Source organism: Artemia franciscana, chromosome 12, assembly GCF_032884065.1.
Source record: "Artemia franciscana chromosome 12, ASM3288406v1, whole genome shotgun sequence".
NCBI classification, from domain to species: domain Eukaryota; kingdom Metazoa; phylum Arthropoda; class Branchiopoda; order Anostraca; family Artemiidae; genus Artemia; species Artemia franciscana.
The window spans coordinates 25,150,292-25,173,521 of record NC_088874.1 but is presented as its reverse complement, the minus strand read 5'-3'; the positions used below and the strand labels follow the sequence as shown (position 1 = coordinate 25,173,521).

General features: G+C 33.9%; 2 protein-coding genes across 4 annotated transcripts in view; both read left to right on the top strand.

Moving 5' to 3' along the window:
• The window catches only part of LOC136033912 (group 3 secretory phospholipase A2-like), a 91,941-nt gene extending 85,923 nt beyond the window's left edge, over positions 1-6,018 (top strand). For 2 of the 3 annotated variants that reach the window (XM_065714927.1, XM_065714926.1), the window contains 2 exons: positions 1,171-1,395; positions 4,190-6,018. In XM_065714927.1, coding sequence (XP_065570999.1) covers positions 1,171-1,395; positions 4,190-4,382 — 418 coding nt within the window. In that variant the 3' untranslated portion in view covers positions 4,383-6,018. The remainder of the gene's footprint in view (positions 1-1,170; positions 1,396-4,189) is intronic. The other variant, XM_065714928.1, reaches the window with a different exon arrangement.
• Positions 6,019-15,558: 9,540 nt separating this feature from the next.
• On the top strand, positions 15,559-22,936 carry LOC136033911 (dolichyl pyrophosphate Man9GlcNAc2 alpha-1,3-glucosyltransferase-like). Its single transcript, XM_065714919.1, has 2 exons — positions 15,559-15,743; positions 21,614-22,936. Exons 1-2 carry the CDS (start codon positions 15,592-15,594, stop codon positions 22,881-22,883), a joined length of 1,422 nt encoding a protein of 473 aa, XP_065570991.1. The 5' UTR covers positions 15,559-15,591; the 3' UTR covers positions 22,884-22,936.
• The last annotated feature ends 294 nt before the right edge of the window (positions 22,937-23,230 follow it).

Below are 23,230 nucleotides of genomic sequence, written 5' to 3'. Positions count from 1 at the left end.
AAAGAGTGAGGTATTGATGAGGGGGCGACCCACCTCATATATGTAATAATTTCTGTTCGTTTTAAGTTTTAATGTTGCTTCTAACTTTCAGTTGAAAAAACTTGTTTTTTTTTTTTTTTTATTTGATATGGCACCAATCCCACAATAAGCTCATTGGCCTTTTTATTCTTGGTATCTTTTTATCATACGTAATAACCTACGCGACTACGTAAATTAATGTAATATGGCATCTGTTTTCGGAAATTATTCGAGAATTAGCTTTGAGAGGTAGACGCATATGTCCTTTCATGCTGTGCGATTTTTCTGCTCTATTAATGGTTGGGCTGATTGTTGGATTTTTTTTTTGTCATATGAGCCTAGAAGGGATTGAACTTCGTCATTTCATTGATTTATTCGTCGAAAGGTTTCTTATATTCTGTCTAAATGAGCAAATTAATCTATATATAACTTTTCAACACAATCTCTGGCCCTCTAAAAGTCTTAATAGGTTTTAATGGTTTTTCTCTTTTTTATCGACTCCTTTCATCAAGATGTTAAATATCATAGTTACCGAAGTAGTTTTGACTTAGTAAAGAATGATGTATCTCCCATCTATCTTTTCTAGTCTTATCATGTAGAACAGATGATCGTAAGTACGTGGGGGCGAGCTCTTTTTCGTATATTAAGTGGGATATCCTCCCCCCTCATTCCCGGAAAAGACAGGATAAGAAGAAATCGTAGCAAGGTTAATAAAACTACGATACATGATTCTTTCAGGGTTAACAAATAAGAACACATTATGTAATAGTCAGCTGATCAGACCCTTTAGCATTTCCCGAGAGAGCATAGATTACTGTAAAATATTCAAGTCTAGGAGATGCCCTTGTCTGAGATGCCCCTTGTCTATCTAATTGTATATTATACAGATACGTTATTTATGTTTTTTTCTTCCAATCTCTTTTCTATTTTACAGGCTTGCTGCAAGCAAATGGTTTAATTCTTTCCTTTCTCTGTTCCAAGAAATTAGATTAAAAATATGTGCCTAAGGAAAAAAAAACTTGAAAAGCCTAATGCATGCAGCAAAGTTCCAGCTATGAGTGAACTTGTTTTTACCTTGCTATATTTTTGTTCTGCTTTTGCTGTATTATCCATGCTTCTTTTTATTTATCAGCTTTTTATGTTCTTCATCAGGAAAAGACGTGCAATTGGTGACCTTTTCAGAATACCCCATACAGTTTGGTGTGGTAAGGGCAACAAAGCCAAAAAGCGAAGCGATATTGGTGCTTTAAGCGGTGCTGACAGATGTTGTAGACATCATGATACTGGTTGCCCTTTTAGTATTCAGAGCTTTTCCGAAAAATATGGACTGTTTAATCGTAGGATTTATACTATGATGCATTGTTCTTGTGATGACAGGTAAATTGGAAATTCTGGTGATGGTATCTCTATAAAAGTAGAATAACCTTCTTCAACACCCCCTACCTCTGCCCCGTGCAGGTATTATCATTAAAACCATGTCGACTGGGCTCACTTCATTGACCATGGGCTAAAAATTAGCTGTCCGAATATTTATTATTCATCATTAAATGCTTTAGGCCGCCACTGTATTAAATAATTAAATAATAATGCTAAAAAAGAAACATCTTCAATTTGTCAAAGCCAATTTGTCCAATTATTCCAGTTTGTAAGGAAAAATTGTTAAGAAAATACCTCTAGAAGTCTAATCTTATTATGTCCCTTTCCCCTAAAGGATTTAATACCCCTAGGTCTATAGAGATCCTCAAAAGAGATTTCAGGCAGATGACAGTAAATTTGATTATGTTTATTTATTCTTCCTGAAAACCCATTGGAGTTCAAACAATGCTGTTTTTATCACAAAGTGGCTATACTTCCCTATTAATTTCCATTAATGGTTGACAGAGAGAAAAATATTTTTTTTCTGAAGAAAAAGCAAGGAAAAAAATTAAGTAGCGAAGCTGTATCCAAAGGAGGGTTCTGATTTATCCTAACCAACTTTTTATCTCCTAATGATCTTTTATGGAACCGTCTTACTTATCTGTTTCAATTAATTTTTAATTTTATTCATCGATTCAAAGAATTTTAAAGATTATGATTGAATAATATTCTTACAGAAAAGTAAAACTTGTAGACTCGGGGTGTCGATTGAGAGGGAGATTTGCTCTGTCCATAGATTTTGAAAAATAAATTCTTGGGGTGCATTTTCATTGGACAAATACCTTTTTGTATATTCATCGGAAAAATTGTCCCCCCCCCTCATATTTTTGAAAGTACATCCCCCTGCATTTCTGTCAATTGAATCCAGTTCTAAGACTTAAATTATGCAGATCACTTGAGTGGCTTAGACAGAAAAAATAATAAAATTAATGAATATTTGGGGCTTTGAGAGTACAGGGTGTTTTTTTGTGTAGTTGCAAAAAGTTAGGAGGCATATTTAAGTTTTGGGCCAGATAGCCGCTAGCAGTGCTTGTGAAAAGATTTCAGTACGAATGAAATAATTTAAAATAATTGATTATTCAACTAAGATTAAAATATTGGAAGACCCGGTAATGACAGTCAGACGAGCCCTTAAATGTGGCTTCGGATAGTTTTTCTGGAAAGTATCTAGTTCATATTCCTCGAGCTCCAACGTTCCTGATTTTTTCCAAGATTGGATCTTGTCCATTTTACTTATTAGGTAACAAAAACATATCTGCTCGTAGATTTTGTATTTCCTTTGTAATTTATAAAAATTTTGCAAAGTAGTGAGAAAATAATGTCAAGATAAGGGACAGTGATAGTTACTAGGGGTGGATTGTCACTAGTGATAAACCATTAGGGGTGGCAACCCCGAATGAAAGGGGATTTTCGGGGAACCAATTTTTTTGGAGAAGACAAATTTTTGGGAAAATCCTCAAAAATTTGGGGATATTGGAAGCATTGGTATCTTCAGATAAAATCTGCCAATAAATTTTACTAGGCCATGGAAACTGCCAAGTAGCATTGTTACTATGGTACCCCACTTCTGCATGGCAGAGCAAAACTTGTGTTTTGACTGCTTTTCGTTGAGTAAAAATTATTTGTATGCATAAAAATGGTCTTTTCCGACAAAATCTCCCAATAGATTTGAAAACTGCCAAGTAGTATTGCTACTTTGCTACACCACTTTTTGCACGGCGGTGCTCAGGATTGTTTCAACTCAAAAATGTACTGGATGCAATGGAGGGAAAACTCGATGACCAATAAGCTATCCATGACCAGATTCAGTGGTAAAATTGCTTTGTAGACGACACGTGGAAACTTTCTGATAAATTCTATTCAGTATAATTACTTTTAATGGTTAACCTAAGTGTCATGACATAATTTCGTTTGTAAGCCCCCCCCCCCCACGATTGAGGCATGTTCTCGAATAATCTAGGTTTAATTGCTATAAATATTTTAGTAGTATAGCCAAATCCTATATATTAGTCGCATTAATCCTTTTTATTACTGTTGCGATTTAATCAGACAATTGAGAGTGTTGCATAAGCTCTAACCTTAAGTCATATTTCAATCAAACGAATGTATTCTCAAAATCAGAGGGGTCTTCAATGGACACTCTTGTATGTTACTGCTCTTAGATTTCGTCTGTTGGTTTTGTAAATTAAATTGTTTCACAAAAAAGCCTTGTTTAAATCAAACGAATGTTTTCTCAAAATTGGAGGGGTCTTCAATGGATACTCTTGTATGTTACTGCTCTTAGATTTCATCTGTTGGTTTTGTAAATTAAGGTAGATTGTATCACAAAAATCTTTAGTACTTCTTTCTGTCCTCTTCTCTTTTTTTTGCTTCTTCTTCCTCTAATTGTTAGGGGGGCTGCATAGTGAGGGGTAGTTTACTCTCCACCCCCTAGTGCAAATCTTGGAGCACAGCCTGTTCCTCCAAACATTGTGCATACCAGGCCATGCTTAAATACACTTCTGCAATTCTGCGTCTCGTTGTGCCATGTTTGGTACTCTTCCACCGCACAAGGCCGGGGTCACATGGTGTTCATTATTTTGAAAGTTGATTGACCCCGAGCTGATTACTTACTTTTGTGTTAATTTATTAGTTGGTCCTTGTATTACACTTTTTGTGTTGTATTCAAGAAAATTGAAAACAAAATTGTCTTTGTGTATAACAAACCTGTTGTTCTTTTCCTAGATTATATGTATTTATTGTTCTTTTTTTTTAGATTTCGGTCGTGTTTAAAGCAAGTGAATACAGGAGCCTCCAATCTTGTTGGAAATCTCTTTTTTAACATAATTCAAACGAAGTGCTTCCTACTCAAACCAGAAAAGGTTTGTATAAAACAGTCATGGTGGGGTAAATGTTTGAAGTATCAAGTGAAAAAGAGAGCAGTTGTAAGGGATTCAAGGTTGTATTGAAATAGGATGAATTTCTAGGTGAAGAATTTAAGATATTATTTTCAGTTGAAAGATTTTACCTGTTATCAAATGCTAGTTCTTATAGGTGTATACTATTTAGTTCTTACGTGGCATAGCTAAGCCTTAGCTCCTGAGGGTCTTATTCAGTGAATATCACTGGAAACAACTTTTTAAAATAGGGAAATGTTTGATGAATTTCATTCAAGGCTCTTAAAAATTAAAACCATTTGCCAAATAATTTTTACCAGAAACGTATATAAATTTATTTTAAGGGGGTGGTCCAAGGATACGCAGATGTAAGGATAAAAGGATGCATACACCATTTTAATTCGTGCATGTAATGCTTAAGGGCGTTCAGATGTTTTTGACCATAACTGTCTAGACGAGGGGATGGTAAAAGATGAATAGGGTGTTTTTAGATTGATCCTATTAATTTACTGTCTTAGCTGTTTATTATTTAACTTGCCCTAATTTTATGGTCTTCTTTTGATTGTTTATCCGTCTTTTCCATGAGACTTATTTTCTTGAATCAGGGCTGTCAGGACAGGACTCGTTTCAAAGATATCATAAAGCAGTTTCGATTGACCCCTGCCATTATTCAAGTTTCATGAATTGAAAGACTTCCCCTGAATATCCTCCTAAAGAAGAATCTGAAACTCAAAAGTTTGTATATTGCAGCTACTGTGATAATTTCGGCTTAGACAAATTTTTAAACATATTAAATTACATATTAATCGACAGTTTTTGATCAAAAACTCTGTTTTTCAGATAAACTCTTATGACCCTTAATAATCCCCCCCCCATCCAACTGTGAAAATTGAAAAATATTATCGCTGTAAACAAGCTTCATTTCGTGTTTAGCACCCTGTAAAAGTGTGTATTTAGTATCCTATGACATTCTAGCACACTGGTGCATCTATGATTGAACAGAAGTATATGTTTCCAGATTGTAAGATTTTGGACAGCTGAAGTTTAGAAGAAGCTTTAGGATAGAAAGTGATTAACAGGCTTGCTTAGGGATTTCATTTCTGTAAAAACTAATTAGTATGAATTAAAACCCTTCAAAGGTGATTGTAACCCAAAGAAAAAATGTAACCATTGGGCAGAGTTCGGTCATTTTGGATTAGTTGTCCACTTTAGGCCATCTTGATAGCTAGGCTAATGTGAAGATCCTGTTTTAAGTCATTAAAAATGGTTTATTTCTGTTTCGATAGCTATTGTATTATTATATAAAAAAATAGGAAATTTATTAATGTTCGGTATGATTTGTAGTGTTGTTTTTCCTGCAATCACAGGGCAGTGTTTCTTATTCTTTGAATCAAGATGGTTTTAATATATTTTAGATTCGTCTCTTTTAATTAATGTATTTCTCTTTTTTGTTTGTATTTCTACAATATTTAAAACTTTTTGTCCAGCCTGTTGTGATGACATTATCAAATGTTGCGATTCAAACTAGTGCTTTAAGATCTCTAAAGAATATGCTCATATCTTGACAGTTCGTTTAGTTCTGTTGAAGCTTTTTTTTTGTTTTTACTCAGTTCTGTTATACAGGACTTGTTTTGTGTTAAGGAGTTGTCATTTTGTTCGACTGTCTAGCTATAATAAATTATTTGTAATAAAAAATGTGTATTACTGACCTATTTTGCAAATTTATATCATGATATTAGAGAGGAATGTTGTTCAAAAGCCAATTTGGCCAAGTCCAAAACAAAGAGCAGGCTAAATTCAAACAGAAGTTCATTATTGGTTGGTATTTTTATGCATCAGTCATCCGATGGAAGAAGCTTCCAAAAGTCAGTATTTTCTCATTTCTTCAATTTAAGGGAGGATCACAAGGCTTAAGCCCCTTCGAAATACGAAATTTTGTGGCAAGCCTACTGCTCCAGCTTGCTCCTAAAAGAAAAGATACCTATATCATTGATTCCATCAATGTTCAGATCTTTCCAGTCACTGAACCAGAAATGCAATATTACTTAGACCTAACATGATCTAAATTATCCTCAAAAGTGAGGTACACCAAGGTATTTGAAACTATTCACAAATTTGAAAGCTATCTTTAGATTGCACAAAGAAATATCTCTGGTTGGTAGAATCTATATTTGACTGCGTCTGATATATTTTCTTGGAGATTCGGACGTGAATTGAAAAACTAAATCAGGAGAACTCTCTGAACACTTAGGGATGAGAATACGCACATTCATGGATTTTATTTGTAAAATCTGATACTTTCTAATGGCAGTTATATGACTTGGAGTTTTAGAGTGTATTTTCCTTTACAGTCGCTAAACACTTCTCTTTTTGTTCTGGGGGGCCCTAACCAGTGATGCTTTGGAGGATTTCCGAAAAAGATTTTACGAATAATTGTTTTTACAGTTTTCTGATAAGGTGAAATATAATCTTCAATATAAATCTTGTTGCCAGTTCTGGGGAGGGGGGGATTAGATGGTACTATCGGATTCAACAATTAATTTTGCAATATCACAACTGCTTACAGCTAAGATAATTCAAAGAAGTTTATCTAAGTCATTATGGCTGATTCAAACATTGCCTGTTATGTGAAAAGTTGGTGATATGTTCAATGGCTTCGAGGAGTGTTCAAGGATGAAGCAGAGAGTGAATTGTGGGTTCTTTGGACGATTTGGCTGTTCATAAAAGAGAGCTTGACATAGCAAAATCTACAAGTTCTTACTTGAGCTAATGTTTTTGACTAGAAGGCTGCCTTCTTTTGACTAGAAATAAAATAATATCTGCAAGCAAGTAAAAAAAAAAATTGTTTTAACTTTTGAATGCTTAATCCAGCTCTTCAAACCAAGATGACTTTCGTTCACCTTTTTTTTTTTAATCTAATGGAGCTTGGTATTTTGAGAAAAACAATTTGTAATTTTGTTTCAAATTTGTAGGATACAAAAAATGCTTCGGTAGTTTCGTTTTTCAGGTTCGTGATGCATCTATTTCAATTCATTTCTGTCAATCAGTTTGAATTGATGGTTCATTCTATTTCTGACTTTTCTTGCTTGTAGCTCGGTATCCCTTTCTATATATTTTCCTTTTGAATCTTGCACATGGCTGGACCTAAATCATCGCCCAATTTTGAATACACGGTTTTCAAAAAAAAACGTTGCTGTAAGAAATTGCCAGGATGCTGCGACTTAGAACTTGATCCCTTACATCAACAAATTTAACATAAAACGTATCTGGCTGATGACTGGAGACGCCAGGCCATGTTAGTTATAAAAAATGTCAGTTAAAGAATACAGTGGATACATGTTGCACCTGGCGAATAGCACTGGAGGTACTTATTTTCCCATCCCAAAATGCTAATCCAATGGCTCTTGACTGTTCCGTTCAGCAATTCTGTGGCTAGGAGGTCTCTCAGTGATCTAAAAAAAGCAACAAAATTGACTAGTACAACTGTGCGAGCAGCCGATATCAGTTTTTAAACGCCACAGGCATGGATATGCAGATGCGCTTCTAGTAAATAATAAACTTGCTGCCACAGCAATAATTCCAGCTACTTCCTTTTCAATACAAAGGTCCTTTCTACTTAAATCCTCAGTTTTGACGTCTCAACTGGTACCAATAGTTGACTTGCCGAAACGTATCAAAAGGATACTTCTATTCTTAAGACAAGGGAAAGTCTTCTTTCATTTTTCAATGATTAATGAGCATCTCGTTGTGTAAGCAAAATGCCGAACTAAAAACTTTGAAAAGATCTTAACAAATCCGACTTTGAATAAAACGGAAGTAAGAACACTGAGACCAGGGCTAGTAATTTATCCCTATTTCTAGATATTTTTTTTCATGTTTTGAGATTTTATTTTGTCTAGTTATTTTTTGCTTTTCTTGGCTTTTTTTTTTAGGATCATAAGGATACCGTAGAAATTCCAAGGAAAAGGCACATAAATGCCTGACTCAGAACAAAATTAGTGCTAGTATTCTAGTTTTAAGAAGATAGTCCATAGACATTAGAATGCATATATTAACACTTAGGGTTCATGCCATATTTTTTTTAAATATTTCACACAAAATGTATTTTTTGAGTGTTTTTCTTAATACTGTCTACCCAGAAAAACCCTCATACCAAAATAAATTCATGCTCATATGGTCATCAGCTCTTACTAGTGCTGTATTGTTCAAGTTGATCCAAATGCCAAAGACAGATGGTATATAGGTAAAAATTGAACTGTTTCATAGAATCGGATGATGAGTCGAATAGCTGAGGATCATGGTAAATTGAGTGAATATTTTCAAAGATTATTCCATATTCTAAAGGGACATCATTAGAGGACTGGAAATCATTTCATGTTAGTGAATTCTGCATTGTCCTAAGATTTATAGCAGTAAATGGGCTGAGCGATTCCGAATTCCAAAAGTGATGTGTTCTGAACAGCTTCGTCGTTTAGGAGGTGAAGCCAGTTACACCCTCCCAATAATTTGGAGAAAAAATTATTAAGTAACTTTAAACTGTAGCTCTTTTTAAGTTTCAACTTTGTTCTTTACTCTGAGTAGATAATTTGTTTTGATTAATCGATCCTCGTTTTAATATATAAAAAAGCAAAAAACAGGGGTTCATTTTAGCAAAGTGAACCTTGCTAATGACAAAATTGGAAATGTATTATACTTCCTGTACCGTCACGATTGTTCAGGTCACATTTTTTCCCTGATTGTTAACTTCCTAAAATCTATCAGTTCAAGATTTTTTTTTTTTAAACTTTCAAAAAGGAATCTGAAAATACCCTCTATATCTGCAAATAAGACAGAAATGGAATCACTGAAAAACAAGAAATCCTTGAAAACAATATTTTTTTTTTTTGGACACAGGAAAAAGTAATCATCGAAAATGAAAATAAGACTTAGTACTTTTTACAATATTACTCTTACTGTAGCTAGATAGGTCAAATCGGTTGTAGGTTAGTAGGGAGGAGGGGGGTATCAGCTCCAGGAATCATTTAATTGTTTTGATCTTTTGCCTCCAATAAGTAAGTTACCACTCCAATATAGCTCCAAATTCTCTTTTTTTTATAATTAAAACGCCTAATAAGCGCTTATAATGTCTTATTCCTTGCTTTTTGGATTCACATACTAACCCATAAATATAGAACTGCCTCTGTACAATACCAAGCTGACTTCTTGCTATTTTTGCTTTTCTAAATATTCTCCCAAAAAAGAATTGACATAGATGTACTGAGGATTATTGCTAATACTAGTCGCATTTTTTGTAACAACAGTACTACTTGCGTGAGATTTATCTCTGCATCAGCATGCTATACGAAATGTCTGCTGCAAGTAGTATGAAGGGAATCCAAATAAAATATGTATATTTTTTCTCGTAATTTAGAAATTTTTTGCTCACACATAGGCAGTACCAACTACCAACCCATACTCTTTATCTATTGTTATCAGTTTTAACATGCAGCACTAGGATACCAAGCTTCGCTCGTCACCTAGTGAAGGAAATATTCTGTGCCACTCCCCCCTTCCGTAAATGTATATCCCCCATACCCTGATTTAGACAAAAAAACTTTTGAGTAGTTTTTCTAGGTTTAGTTTTTTTTTTACCTAAGATACAAAGGGGAATGTAATTTTCAAACTCTAGGTGTCAGTTTTTCCCATCCAATTGGCATCTCCGGCAAGTTTTAATTAAAGTAAGTTTTCTACCGCAATATGCCAAGATGGTTCAGATTTTCTGAATATTCTGAATCAAGCAGTGCTCAACAAGTAAGTTAATAATTCACATATTTTTTTCGACTACTTTAAAAGTAAAATACTGTTGCTATTTCAAATGTAAGGAAAATTTCCGGGGGAGAGGGTGAGGCTCTTGCAGGAACATTTCCGCGTGGTAAGGGGAAATTGGTTGGGCGAGTTTTTTTCTTTGGAAAACACCTTTCTTGTTATGGATTACTTTAAAAAAGTGAAAAAACAACCCAAAGTACAATTTTTGGTGCCATATGGCACTTCATAATTCCCTTATTAAGTCAAATTTGTAAAAAGCAATTAAATATAAACATTAGCTCATAAATAGGTACATATTTAGCTCTCTATGATGTCCATGTGTCCGACCCAGCCTTTCCATTCTAAAAATGTCGCTCAAATTTCGTTTTTAGTGTACCATGTGGTACTTTATGATTGCCTTATATATAAGCCCAAAATATGTAAAAATTCGCTTTTATGAGTTCTTAAACAGCTCTCTATGATGTTCCAGCACCTCAATAAAGATGAAGAAAATATTACTATATTAAATAAAATTATCTAATGTTAAATTTAGTTATTATTGCTACCCTTGTAAAAAAAAAAAGATTTTTTCTTATAGTTCAATGTTCAAATTACAGTGCTTGTGGTTGTAATTTTCCTGTACAAGGTTTCAACATAGGCAATTAAAAGAGTGTACTTTTTGGTTTGCTAAGAAGTCATTTCCAAATCACATGTAACTGAATTACGCAATGTACGTGGCTATTGGAACACTGTGTAGTTCAACTGCGAGATTTTATCTGCTATGATGGGCGCGGAAGTTGCAGGAAGTGGGAGGGGAATATGAATTTTAATATTAATGGTATTAAAACTCACCTTCACCCACCCGAAAGCTTGTTTGCAGTACACTACTGTCGTCAGCAGCAACTCACTGCTGACAGATTTTGTAAAACATGAGTCCACTGCTTAATTTGTGCATGTTTGATGCGTGTACATCGCTTATTTATGTATTCCGTAATGTTTTTGGATTTAGCCGAGTAATGTCGTTGCTAAATAGTTTCTTCTCTTCGTTTTCGCTTGAAGAAAAATGCCTTATTGAGGACTTAGGGAAAGAGCGGGCTATCTTTACTTTTTAACCGCTAGGTACACCCTACCTCCTACATCAGGTTGAAGAGCGTATGCACACATAGTTCCAGGATCGGAACAGCTGGACCACTAAATATTCTGTATATTATTAATTCAGAATAAGGTTTAGCGATGTAAGACGACCAAGCTTTCAGTTCCGTAAAAACCATCTTTGTCTAGCTCAATTTTATTTGCATCATTTTTATTTGTTAATAACAGGCTAGTAAAATTAATAAAGGGTAGGGCTCACTGCTTCCCTTCTATGGCTCAAAACCATCTTTAAAAAAGCAACGGAAAGAGGAACAAGAAGAAGAAGAAGGGTTTGAAAAGGGATTGGATTCCCATCTACGTCTTCTTATAGTAACACAATAACAAAAAGTGGAGGCAATCTTAACAGTGAAAACAGCTCAACTTTGAAAAAAAATTAAGTAAACATACAAGATTCAATTAATGGTCCAGCCTCAGCTTTGGCACGTATTCGGGATGGTCAATTTCAACAAAGAGACTTGATTTTTCCTTGGACTAACGGGATAAAATGCGGAACCGAATCATTAAAAACTGTAACCATTTCTAAAACGCATCTAGGCTTGATTTTACACTCGTTTTCCGGCACCCCTTTCCCCACAGGTGTTTTAGACGAGGGGAGCTTAAGGGGTCACTCGAATCAGGCCTAGAAATTTGAGAGGTGCGAAATCTTAAACGTAGACCCTTGGAAAATTACCAAACGGAAAAATTAGTCAATCTTGGCTGGTTTTTTTTTACAAAATCAATATTTTTAGCAACACCATTAAAGCTTAAAAATCTATCCGACCCTATTGAAAGCAGCCCTTCAAATGATTAATTAGTTGTGCAGTGCTTTTTCCGGTGGAAAGATTGAAAGTTGTTTCTTATTAGTAGAATATTAAAGAAATGTGTTTGATGTCAATTATTTATTAAATAAAACTTGTCACCAAAAATGACCTGAAAGTTAGTAAAAATTGACTTTCTCCTTTAGCAAAAGTAGCACTTTTTTTCAAAGTAGCACTCTTTTACCAAAAAAATTTATTTTTTTTTTTTTAAAGAAGGAAAACTTTCAATCTAGAAGCATCAATATTCGTTTTTCTTTCATTTTTCCATCTCTCTGTTTTCAGATTCTGAAACGATATATTGCAATGTTTATGCTTCATCATAAATTTGACACTTCATCTTTATCACATTAATCATAAATAGCAGCCATTTTGGAAACCTGTTGATTAATCACCACCAAAAAAAGATTGGAAGCACTTCCTCCTTTTAGTTATTTCCTGGTAACAAAGTTTTGAGTATAATAGATCATAATTTCCTTAAGTTTTGTCTTGCATGTACCTCAGCCAAAGGACATCCTAAAGTTTTGCCAAATAAATTGTTTGATAGAGTTAGTGTCCGATCGACTGTTAATTGTATTTATCATATGGTCAGCAATAGTTGCGACCTATATTCGTGAAATTCTATTCAGTATTTTCAGAGAAAATACTGAACAGAATTCGCTGTCCCTTTTTCCATTTTCTCAAAAGAAAAAAAGCTCAACCGTTTTTTCTTTGTTGTTTTTTGTTCCTTTTTCCTGCTATAAGTAAAGACTACTCAGAAAAAAAGAGAAAAAAGTTCTCTCTGGGATGGATTCTCATTTTATACAGTTAGCACCAAATGAGTTTTATCGGGATTAAGGAGGGCGAGGGGTAGGAAATTGACAAGAGTGGAAGTGCTGCAGAAAGCGGAGAATAATCACCACCTAAGTTGAATAAATATTACTTTTTTATAGTCTGTAGAAAGGACTAGAGCCAACTTTTCATGTTGGGAAATCTTAAGATGTAGAAAACTACGCGGAGATTATCCAAAGGAGATTGGCCAATATTTTAAATTTGAAAAACTTGTTAGTACCAGCATGAGTGATATAAAGCATCGCAAGTGACCAATTTTTGGAAATTGACACTTTTCATGCGAAAGCGACACTATTTTGCTGGTTAAATTAAAGTCTCAACCAGTCATTTGTTTCACACAAAAACATTTTTATGACAACCTGGTTTTTCATTATTTCAAGCAAAAACAGCGGTTGAGCTCAACCACACCCAGTGATTGAGCTCAAACGGTCTCTTTGGTTGACATAAAAAAGCCTATTTAAGGCTTGGGCTTGTTGCCTGTCAGGATTTTGCTTACAACTTAAAGAAATTCCAAGCGTAAAATTGTATCGCCCTTTAAGGGAGACCTTTAAGTATTTTTTCATAGCGACAAAATCCCTAAAGGATTTTTTCCAAAATCCTTTGCGTCTGAACATAGTATTATAGAGGTTTTAAGTACAATAAGCGAATAATAAGTGCAATTTGCAATAGCTTGTAAGCACGAAGGAACGCAATAGCAAGAGCTGCAATAAGTTGCTAAAAATCAACTATTGCAATTATTACAATAAGCTGAAAGGAACGTGGGTAATACTTTCTATCCATAATCACATCATCACCATGAACAAGTATGTATTGTTTCGGTCTCCGTGATGAAAAGCTTATAGATCCTGAGGATTGCTACCTTAATTTTTTTTTTGTATAAGACGAAGACAATCCAAAATAAGCATCGGCACTGTTTCTGTTTTTGAGAAAAACAGAAACAGAAAAAAACAGTTAGAAAAAAAAACAGAACAGAAACAGAAACAGGTCAAACAAAAACAGGTGACCTGTTTCTGTAATCTGTTCTGTTTTTCGAAAAAACAGAAAACAGCTGTTTAAAAATAAAAAACAGCTGTTTTAACAGCTGTTTTTCCTTACTTCTTCTATTTCTAATAGGAAAGAAAACATCTTCTTCTTAAATCCTTTTAGTCACATACAAAAGATGAGCAACTTCGTGCAATTCAACACACTAGCGTATTTTTAGGGGGGGGGGCGAAATTTGTCATAAAATGTGTCCAATCGGGTGATACCAACGCTATATTCTTTTCAAGCTTAAATGTCATTTATAATTGACAATTTACCCTAGTTGCTCTTAGACCGTTGCTTTAGCGGTAAACCATTGCTCAAAGCATGTACCAACACTATATTCACCGCTTAAAGCACGGATGCTTTCAAGCCGAGGCTACTTAGACCGCTGCTTGCTAATATATACCAGACAGACACAGAGTCATCCCATCTAGCTTATGTCCACCGCTTAAGTTAGAGGCTATTTAGACCGTCGCTATAGAGGTAACCCATTGCTCTAAGCAAATACCAACGCTCTATAAAGCTCTATGGTTAGACCATTGCTCAAGTGGTAATAACCCTCCGCTACACACATATCAAGGTGCCTAGGTTCACCGCTTAAAGTACGGATGCCTTCAAGCCGTGGCTTGTTGGACCGCTGTTCTAGCGGTAACCCATTGCTCTAAGTAAATACCAACGCTATATTCCTCTTTTATATGGGATTTCATTGAGCCTATGTTTGCCGCTTAAAGCACGAATCCTTAAAGCCGTCAATGGTTAGACCATTGCTCAAGCGGTAATAGCCATCCGCTACACATATACCAACAGTAGAGACATTGTCATATGGGGTTCCCATCTAGCCCATGTCCACTGTATAGCATTCAAGCTTCTCTCTCTTTCTCTATCTCTCTCTTTCGCTCAGATTTACCCCGGCGTGAATTAGCATGAGAGGTTGACTCTAGTTGAGCATTGTGGAGTGACATGCATGAGAGGAAAATTTTCAAGTAGTCAACCCGTAGTCAACCCGCGTGTGTTCCCCAAGGAGAACCTCCAACAGGTTGACTCTATTTCGGCATTGTCAAGGGACATACATGCACGGAGAGGTGTAGCATAAATGGGAGACAGTCACAACGGCAATCAAAGGGGTAAAATTAACCTTGACTGGGTTGCCCACTTAATTGGACAATCTGTCTTAGCTTTTTTCTACAATTGGCCATGACTTTGACTTTTCCCACAAGTATTCCCTTTTTGTTTAAATTCAAAAATCAACGGTATCATGGTATCATGCCCGCTAGATATGCGTTTCGGTACGGTAGGTACGGGTAGGTATCATGCCCGCTAGATAGCGCGGCATTTGAAAAAAAAAACAGAAAAAAAACAGAAAACAGATAAAAAAAAAACAGAAACGGAAAAAAACAGATGAAAAAAAAACAGAACAGAAACAGAAACAGGTCAAACAAAAACAGGTAGCCTGTTTCTGTTTTCTGTTCTGTTTTTTGTAAAAACAGAAACAGAAACAGGCAGAAACAGGCAAGAAAAAACAGAAACAGAAACAGAAAACAGAAACAGTGCCGATGCATAATCCAAAATACACCTTTCATACAGCTTTGAAGAGGAAAGAATCTGGTTTTAAATTTGTGTAATTTTTCGCTTTTTACCAAGATTTTAATGACTATCAATAAAATTTTGAGGCAACGCTGCTTATTAAAGTCAAAATCATGGAAACGTGTATTATATTGCTAGCAATTACCTTAAGATGGATTGTTGCATTCCATTCGTATTCTGGAGAAGGTAAACCACCAATGTTTGGAGATTTTGAAGCACAAAGGCACTGGATGGAGATAACCTACAATACTCCTGTTCAAGAATGGTAAGCTGGTTTTTCTAACTTTCCTTAAAAAAACCTTCTAGGGGTAAAATTTCAGAAACTCCTCTAAACAGTGACCTTTTGGTGTTCGTGTGATTAATTTATACTTTCTGAATAAAATGAAGTAAGAAATTCATTTTTTATTTTATCATGAAAAGAGAAATCACCAACCCAACAGCACAAACACAAAAAAAAAAGAGAGAGAGACAGAAGGAGAAAAGGAACCAGCACTTGAATGAGGCCTTAACCCTACTCATCCATACAATCACATAGGTCAAACAGCATAGCCATACACAATCAACCATAAAGAATAATCCATGGACAGGCAGTCATGTTGTCAATAAGTATAAGTTGTCATTTACCAAACAATAGAAAAAATAACAAAGACAAATAATTCAGAAGCAACAACCCAACACAAGGGCTCATCAGGAGAATACACTGGCCTATATAGGGTTTTGCCACTCTAAATTCTCTACCCAGCCAAGTGTTGTGGCTACCACATAATATCCATGGCATCCCTGTGTCAGGTATCACCCCCAAAATACATGCCCATGAAAGAAAAAAAAAACAGCAAATGTAAAACAATCAAGTAACACCAAAACAAGCTTATCCTGTTAATATATCCCTCTTTTTAGCAACAATAGGTTAACTAAATAGATCTTCTGCTTAAATAAAGTACAAGGAAACTTTTTCAGCTTCACAACTTTGCTTAATCCCAGTTTATGAGGATTCAAAGATCTGCAAATACAGTTCCTATTTTTAGAAAAAAATCATTTCCATTGCTTAAAATTCAGTAAATTTATAACAGCTAATATAACTTTCTTACCAATAAAGTGAACATACCACTTGATGTATTTTTTTATGTTCTTTACAAATATAATACTGCTAATTCAAATATAAGCACTTTTAGACCTAACCTATACTAATCTTATTATAAATAATTTTAGCACTAAGAAAATATAGAATTATTTTGTTGAAAACAAGCAATAACTCATACTTTAATTGAAAATTTGTCATTTTAAGAGATCAAAAAGTACTTAAACTTGAATTTGGGGTGGAAGCAACTAGAAGCATCAAGTAGTATGTTCACTTTATTGGTAAGCCAGTTATATGAACTGTCATAATTTTACCTAGAATTCTACTCAAATAACAGGAATTGCATTTCCAGAACTAAAACCAAAGAAAAAAAAACTGATAACTGAAAATTAAGGTAAAATGTCACTTTGTCTAAATTTCAATATGTATAGACATGCCAAGTAGACAAATCTCCTTAGTTAAGAATCAGAAGAGAGTTAACATTGAAACTTGACAATACCTTCCTAGGGTATGCTTTTGGCCCTGGATCTTTTACTAAAGGTTTCATTTTCCTAACCTAATCCTTTCAAAGATAGCAAAAAGTATCTAAACTAGAATTTAATAATTAGCAGTTTAAAAATTTAACTCTCTTTATGTTCTAGCATGTCTCCCTCTTGAGAGCTGTTATTCTACATCTTTACCCTGAAAAAACCTAAACAACAAAGCCCTTGCTTTATTATATGCAGCTTGTTTTTATTAGGCTAATTATTAGCCTAATAAAAACAAATGCATGCTTTTGAATGATTAGCAATTAGCTGCTGATTATATTATTATGTTTTCTTTAGTATTTATCTGTGTTCATAAATTATTTTTTAATTGATAGACCCACTTGATATCCAATAAATTTGAAATTATTTTATAATCAGATATAGGTCTATCACTCTTGACTGATCAAAAAACCTGTTAAAAAACAAAGCATCATAAAATTAGTCAAAATAGCAGTACTAAAAAAATTATCAAATTTTAAGTTTAATGTATTTGATCATTTTTAATTGATCCCATTTTGAACATATGACTTGAGCCTTGTTTGATTTACTTTACTAGTTAACTAATAAATTGATTTTGCTGTTTTTTTTAATTCTTAGTTTATTTTGATTTTTTTTTACAAATAGATTCTTTGTTCACTAAAAAGTTGACTACAAAACTACTAATATGAATTCCTTGCTTTTAGATATCTAGAAAACATTTTTGGCAAGAAATTTAAACTTGATCCAAAGATGGGGATGCAAAATTTTGGCTAGTTGCACCCCTGGGTAGACCACTCTATGGTAAAAGTCTTACCTCTTCCAAATATGATGATTCATTTAGGGTTTCCTGGATTGAATGATGCACTTGTTTATTAAAATTGCTTATTCAGAGAATTACCTACTCATTTTTAGTGCTTGAGGCTGTATTTTAAGAGGTGAAAATGTTTCACAAAGTGGCTGATTTCTTGTTAGTCTAGATGATTTTGGCCAACTTTATTGTTTTGACTGATTCAGGTCTCACCTTTCTGAACCTTATGGGTTGTTCCTAATTTTTGTATGCACATGTTGCATGAGCCATACATGTTGCAAGTCTGTTGAACTTCATTGGTTCACTTTCTGGCATTTTTAAGACTATAAGCCAAAAAGCAGACATGTTAGTTAACTAAGTTCTGTTAGATCAAGTGCAACTTTGGAAAGAATTGATTTATTCTTTGGTGTATTATTGTGGTGTATTTGGTGTATTGTGGTGAGTGAGTTTGGTGTATACAAAAAGCAGACATGTTAGTTAACTAAGTTCTGTTAGATCAAGTGCAACTTTGGAAAGAATTGATTTATTCTTTGGTGTATTTTTAACCAGTTTCTTGTTCTGAAGATAGAGAATTAGGTGTCACTTTAGGGTTCACTTATAGGACTTTAAATGTAATTTTGAGTGAAAGCATTATTATGTTTAGAAAGTATATGAAAAAGGCATTAAGTACTGTGGTCCCATTATCTCTACCTCAGTTCTCTTATGTATTTTTAACAATTTGGGTAACAATCTATATTAAATTGTTACATGAGAAATTTATATTAGAATCTGTATGAGAATCCTGTTAGCAAAGGAAAATAAAGCACCAAGGGATGCAAAAGAATAACCATGTTTTAGACCATCAGAACTAGCCTATGGTATTTGAAAAGAGTGTAAAACGGCAAATCTAATGGTAGTATTATGTTTTGTTCTATGAACATGTTTTTTTTTTTTTTTTTTTTTTTTTTTTTTTTTTTTTTTTTTTTTTTTTGTAAAGCCACTAATATTGACTATTGCTAAGTTTTGTTTTCTGAAAAAAAAACCCTTCAGTAGCAAAAGAGTAGGATTAAGCTTACTTATAGGACAGAAAAAAGATAAAAGGAAATGGAAAATTGTACTTGATTTTGACTTATACTTGAGTACTTGTACTTGTTTGAATTGTACTTGTACTTGAGTACTACAGTCTATGCTGTCTTGTAAAAAAGGATTGGATACCCAAATTTTTACTTTATGTTATGTAGTAAATTTATATTGAACCTATTTTCTAGGTTGAATTCATGTCAGCTGATGCTTAGTATATTGTTCTTTTGTTGTATTTGTACTGGATTAAACTAATTTCGATTGTTCAGTTTTTCCATATAACCATATTTGGAATATTTACATTACCATAAAGCAGGATAAACTTCACCCATGTGTGTGGCTTACAGCAGAACACAGATATTTTTTTAACTGCAACACTAGGTCAAATTCTCATCAGTAGCATCAAAGCATAGCTTCAATTTTAATATCTCCACAATTAGATATAAAATTAAAGATCTATATGTTTCAGTAGAGAAGAAAGAGACCCAATTACCGTTTTTCATGATTAGTGGACACTAACTTTAATTTTATTCAGTTCCCAACAAAATGAGAGGATGCTGAGAACATACATAAATTAACTTGGGGTCTAAGCATATGGACACTACAGTGACCAAAAATTACAAGATGCTGAATCAGCTATCAAAAGTGTTTGAATGACACAAATAGAGGCAGAGAAGACATTCCAAGAAACCCAGAATTAAGATGAAACTGACAAAGTTGCCCTCTTAGGCCCATGGGATTTCAGTGCTGAGTTAAGGCTTGATAGCACATGCTGCAGTTAAGTTTCTCAATGGATAGATTTGAATTGAAGAAGCTGGTTCACCTTGATCACAGCAGTCATTGAGAAGACTGGTTTTGGTTGTAATTTTCAAGGAATGAAGTCTAGTGAGAAATTTTTGAGTAATATTAAACATTCAAAAGCAGCTATTGGATCAGAAGCAGTTAACAAATACTTTAATCATTTGCAGTTGGAAGCTGATGGAATATTATCTGAGAGTGTGTAGAACTAGGTACTAGAACAAAATTAATTTTGCAGATGGCCCAGGGAATAAACTTCAAAAAGTTTGCTATTTCTTTAATTTTCCATAGCATATTGCAATTTTCGGTTGATGTAGCCCCTGTACACTTACAGCCCAGGTTATCTTATATATATTGTTGGAAGCTTCTTCTTTATCTGGGCCCTGAAAAAGAATTGGTGTCCACTGATGATGAAAAATAATGGTTGAATCCCTCTTCTCTACTGTAATATGTGGGTCATTTTCACCCAATATTTTTATTTTTTAGCTTGGTTTTTGGGCACTTGGATGTGAAGCTATTTGAAATTGCATTGGTGTCACTTTTGATTTCTCCATGTACCTATAAAAGAAGAAACCTCAAATATTCTGCCCAATGCCAGTCAGCAGAAGAATTTTCAGGGAATCTAAAAACTATATGAAAATCCTTCTTATACACAGACCTGTTTGTTTTCAGATATATACTTTTAACTCAACCTAGCTCATGAGATTGGTGATTTCTTGAAACTTTTAAATCAGTAGCATAGTTTTTGCATGTTTGAAGGTAAAATATCAAGTGAAAACAGTTAGTTTCGAATACTGTTTTGTGGACTAATGCCACCCCTCAGAAATGCTTATAGAAGGATAGATAAAGATTCCTTATGAAACAAAATAGCAAACACTAGTACAGGCTTTTCATATATGCAGTCAAATTAAAACTATAATATTTATCGGCAACCTTCACACAAATATATATAAGAAAATACATCAAATATCAAATACTTACTAAAGCTGGATCATAAGAGGGCTGAGTACAATAAGGAGCAAAATATTTACAGTACTGTTGGTACAGGAAGTTGTGTAAATTATTAATAGTAGACAATTATTTCTAATTTGAGTCTATGGTTTAGTGCTTCAGTTGCAGGGTTCTCAAGCTCAGGTAATAAACTGTGATGAGCTGGAAAGCTCAAACAATCTAGTCCAAATTGATGTGTCATATCATGTTGGTGACTATCAAGGGAGTTCAAGTTGAGCTGTTTCAATGCATCATTGTATGTTGAGAAGCTGTGTCCAAGTATAATTGTTACAGCTATTTTTGTATCATTTTTTGTCAGCCCTGGGTGCCAAGCTGGGCACGCATATTTAACAAAAGGTTTAAGACAACTGCAGCTTGCAGACTTTAAAGCCACAGTTGCCATACCGAATCTCTTTGGGTCAAAAAAAGAATGCAATGGCAAGGCACTTTTTTAGTCAGACAGTCAATGAGCAAATTCTATCTTTGTCTAATAGAATTCCAATAATTTTTTTTTCTTTTGGTAGTAAGAAATTATAGGAAGTGTAGTTGTCATCTTTTAGAAAGAAAAAAGTCATCAAAGAGTTCTTAGTCTCACTCACCATCAGCTTCACCCATCTTAATTCATTAAAAATTCCCCACATGTCAGTCAGTTCTGAAATGAACCAACCAGTTAAATTGCTCCTGTGGCTGGCAAACGTCTTAAAAATTGGGTTAAAAATGTTTGGAATTGCTCCTGTGGCTGGCAAACGCCTTAAAAATTGGGTTAAAATGTTTGGGATAGAGTTTTCTTAGACACTAAGGAAAAGGCATTGAATAATGTGATAAGAGCTGTTTGAAGTAACTCTTTTACACTATTTTTGAAGCATTGACAGGCAGCCATTGTATTCTTTTTCCAGGTATCAAAACACAACTACTAATGATCTGATGTACTGGGGTTTGGACTACCCGCCACTCACTGCGTACCATAGTTATGTTTGTGGCTATATAGCAAGCATGATCAATCCAAAGTATGTTGAGTTGTTCACATCAAGAGGCCTTGAAACTTTAGATCATAAACTATTTATGAGGTTAACTGTGCTTGTTGTTGATGTTTTAGTGTTTATATCTGGAATTTATGCTTTCTATCGTTCTCTTAGGAAAAAGTACAAAAAAATAGAATTTTTAACTGTGATTTTATTGTACCCAGGCCTGATTTTGATTGACTATGGACACTTTCAGTATAATTGTGTTTCTCTTGGTTTTTTTGTTTGGTCAGTTTACTATCTTCGTTTACAAAAACTGGTATCAGCATCTATTTTTTTTGTTTTAGCACTGAATTACAAGCAAATGGAGCTATATCATGCATATCCTATCTTTTGGTTTATTTTAAAACGAGTTCAATTAGCAAATCATAATTTTGGAAAATGCATTAATTTAGCTAAAGTTTCAATTACTGTAATTTTTATATTTATAGTCATCTGGAGCCCATTTATTGGAGACTGGAATTTATTGATACAAGTTGTTCATAGAATATTCCCTATTCATAGAGGAGTGTTTGAAGATAAAGTAGCCAATTTTTGGTGTGCTTTAAGCCCTTTCATTAAATTTCATTTAATTTTTGAAAAAAATCAGCTTGCAAGAGTATGCATTTTAATCACAGCCTTATCAGCTCTTGGGACTTGCCTATATTTGTATTTAAAACCAACTTTAAAAAACTTGCATATTTCATTAATTAATTGTTCTTTTATATTTTTTCTATTCTCATACCATGTTCATGAAAAGTCGATTTTATTAGTTGCAATTCCTGTTGCATTATATTTGCCATCAGACCCATTCACATGCTTTTGGTTTCTTTTAATATCAGTATTTAGTATGCTATCTTTATATATAAAAGATGATCTTTTCATTCCATATTGTTCTCTTTTTCTTTCATATTTCATGCTAGGAGAAATCATTGAGTTGCAGTCAAGTAGTCAAAAGAATGTGAGAAAGAAAGTTCGGTGTCTGTATTATTTATCCATTTTTGGGTGTTTTGCTCTGAGTATTATACATAAGTTTGTTGAGGCACCATTACTTTACCCTGACCTTTGGTCTTTAGGTGTGGCATTTTATTCTTTTGTACATTTTGTTGGTTTTCTTGCGTATTTTCACTTCAGACAATTTTCTATTTTGGATTATTTGATATGATTTTTTTTTATGTTAGTAAATATGCCAGAAAAAGATGGATTTTGTGTTTCTTAGTTGTTGTGCTTTCAGTTTTCTGTACAGGTTTAGTTTCCATTTTAGAGAAGAATACTCTGTAAACAAAATTATAAATTAAGAAAAAAAAATGTCATATCCATATCAGCACATTAGAGTAAGGGACTGTAATATCGACATGTAAGAGAGAGAAAAAAAACAACATATTGATAGTCAGAGGGAAACTAAACTTTTTCAAATTTCCTCCCTTCTTTAAAAAGATTCTTTGAAAATTGACAATTTCCCGTGTTTATTTACTTATTTTGCTTTTGGAATTATGCTTCACTTGGTATCAA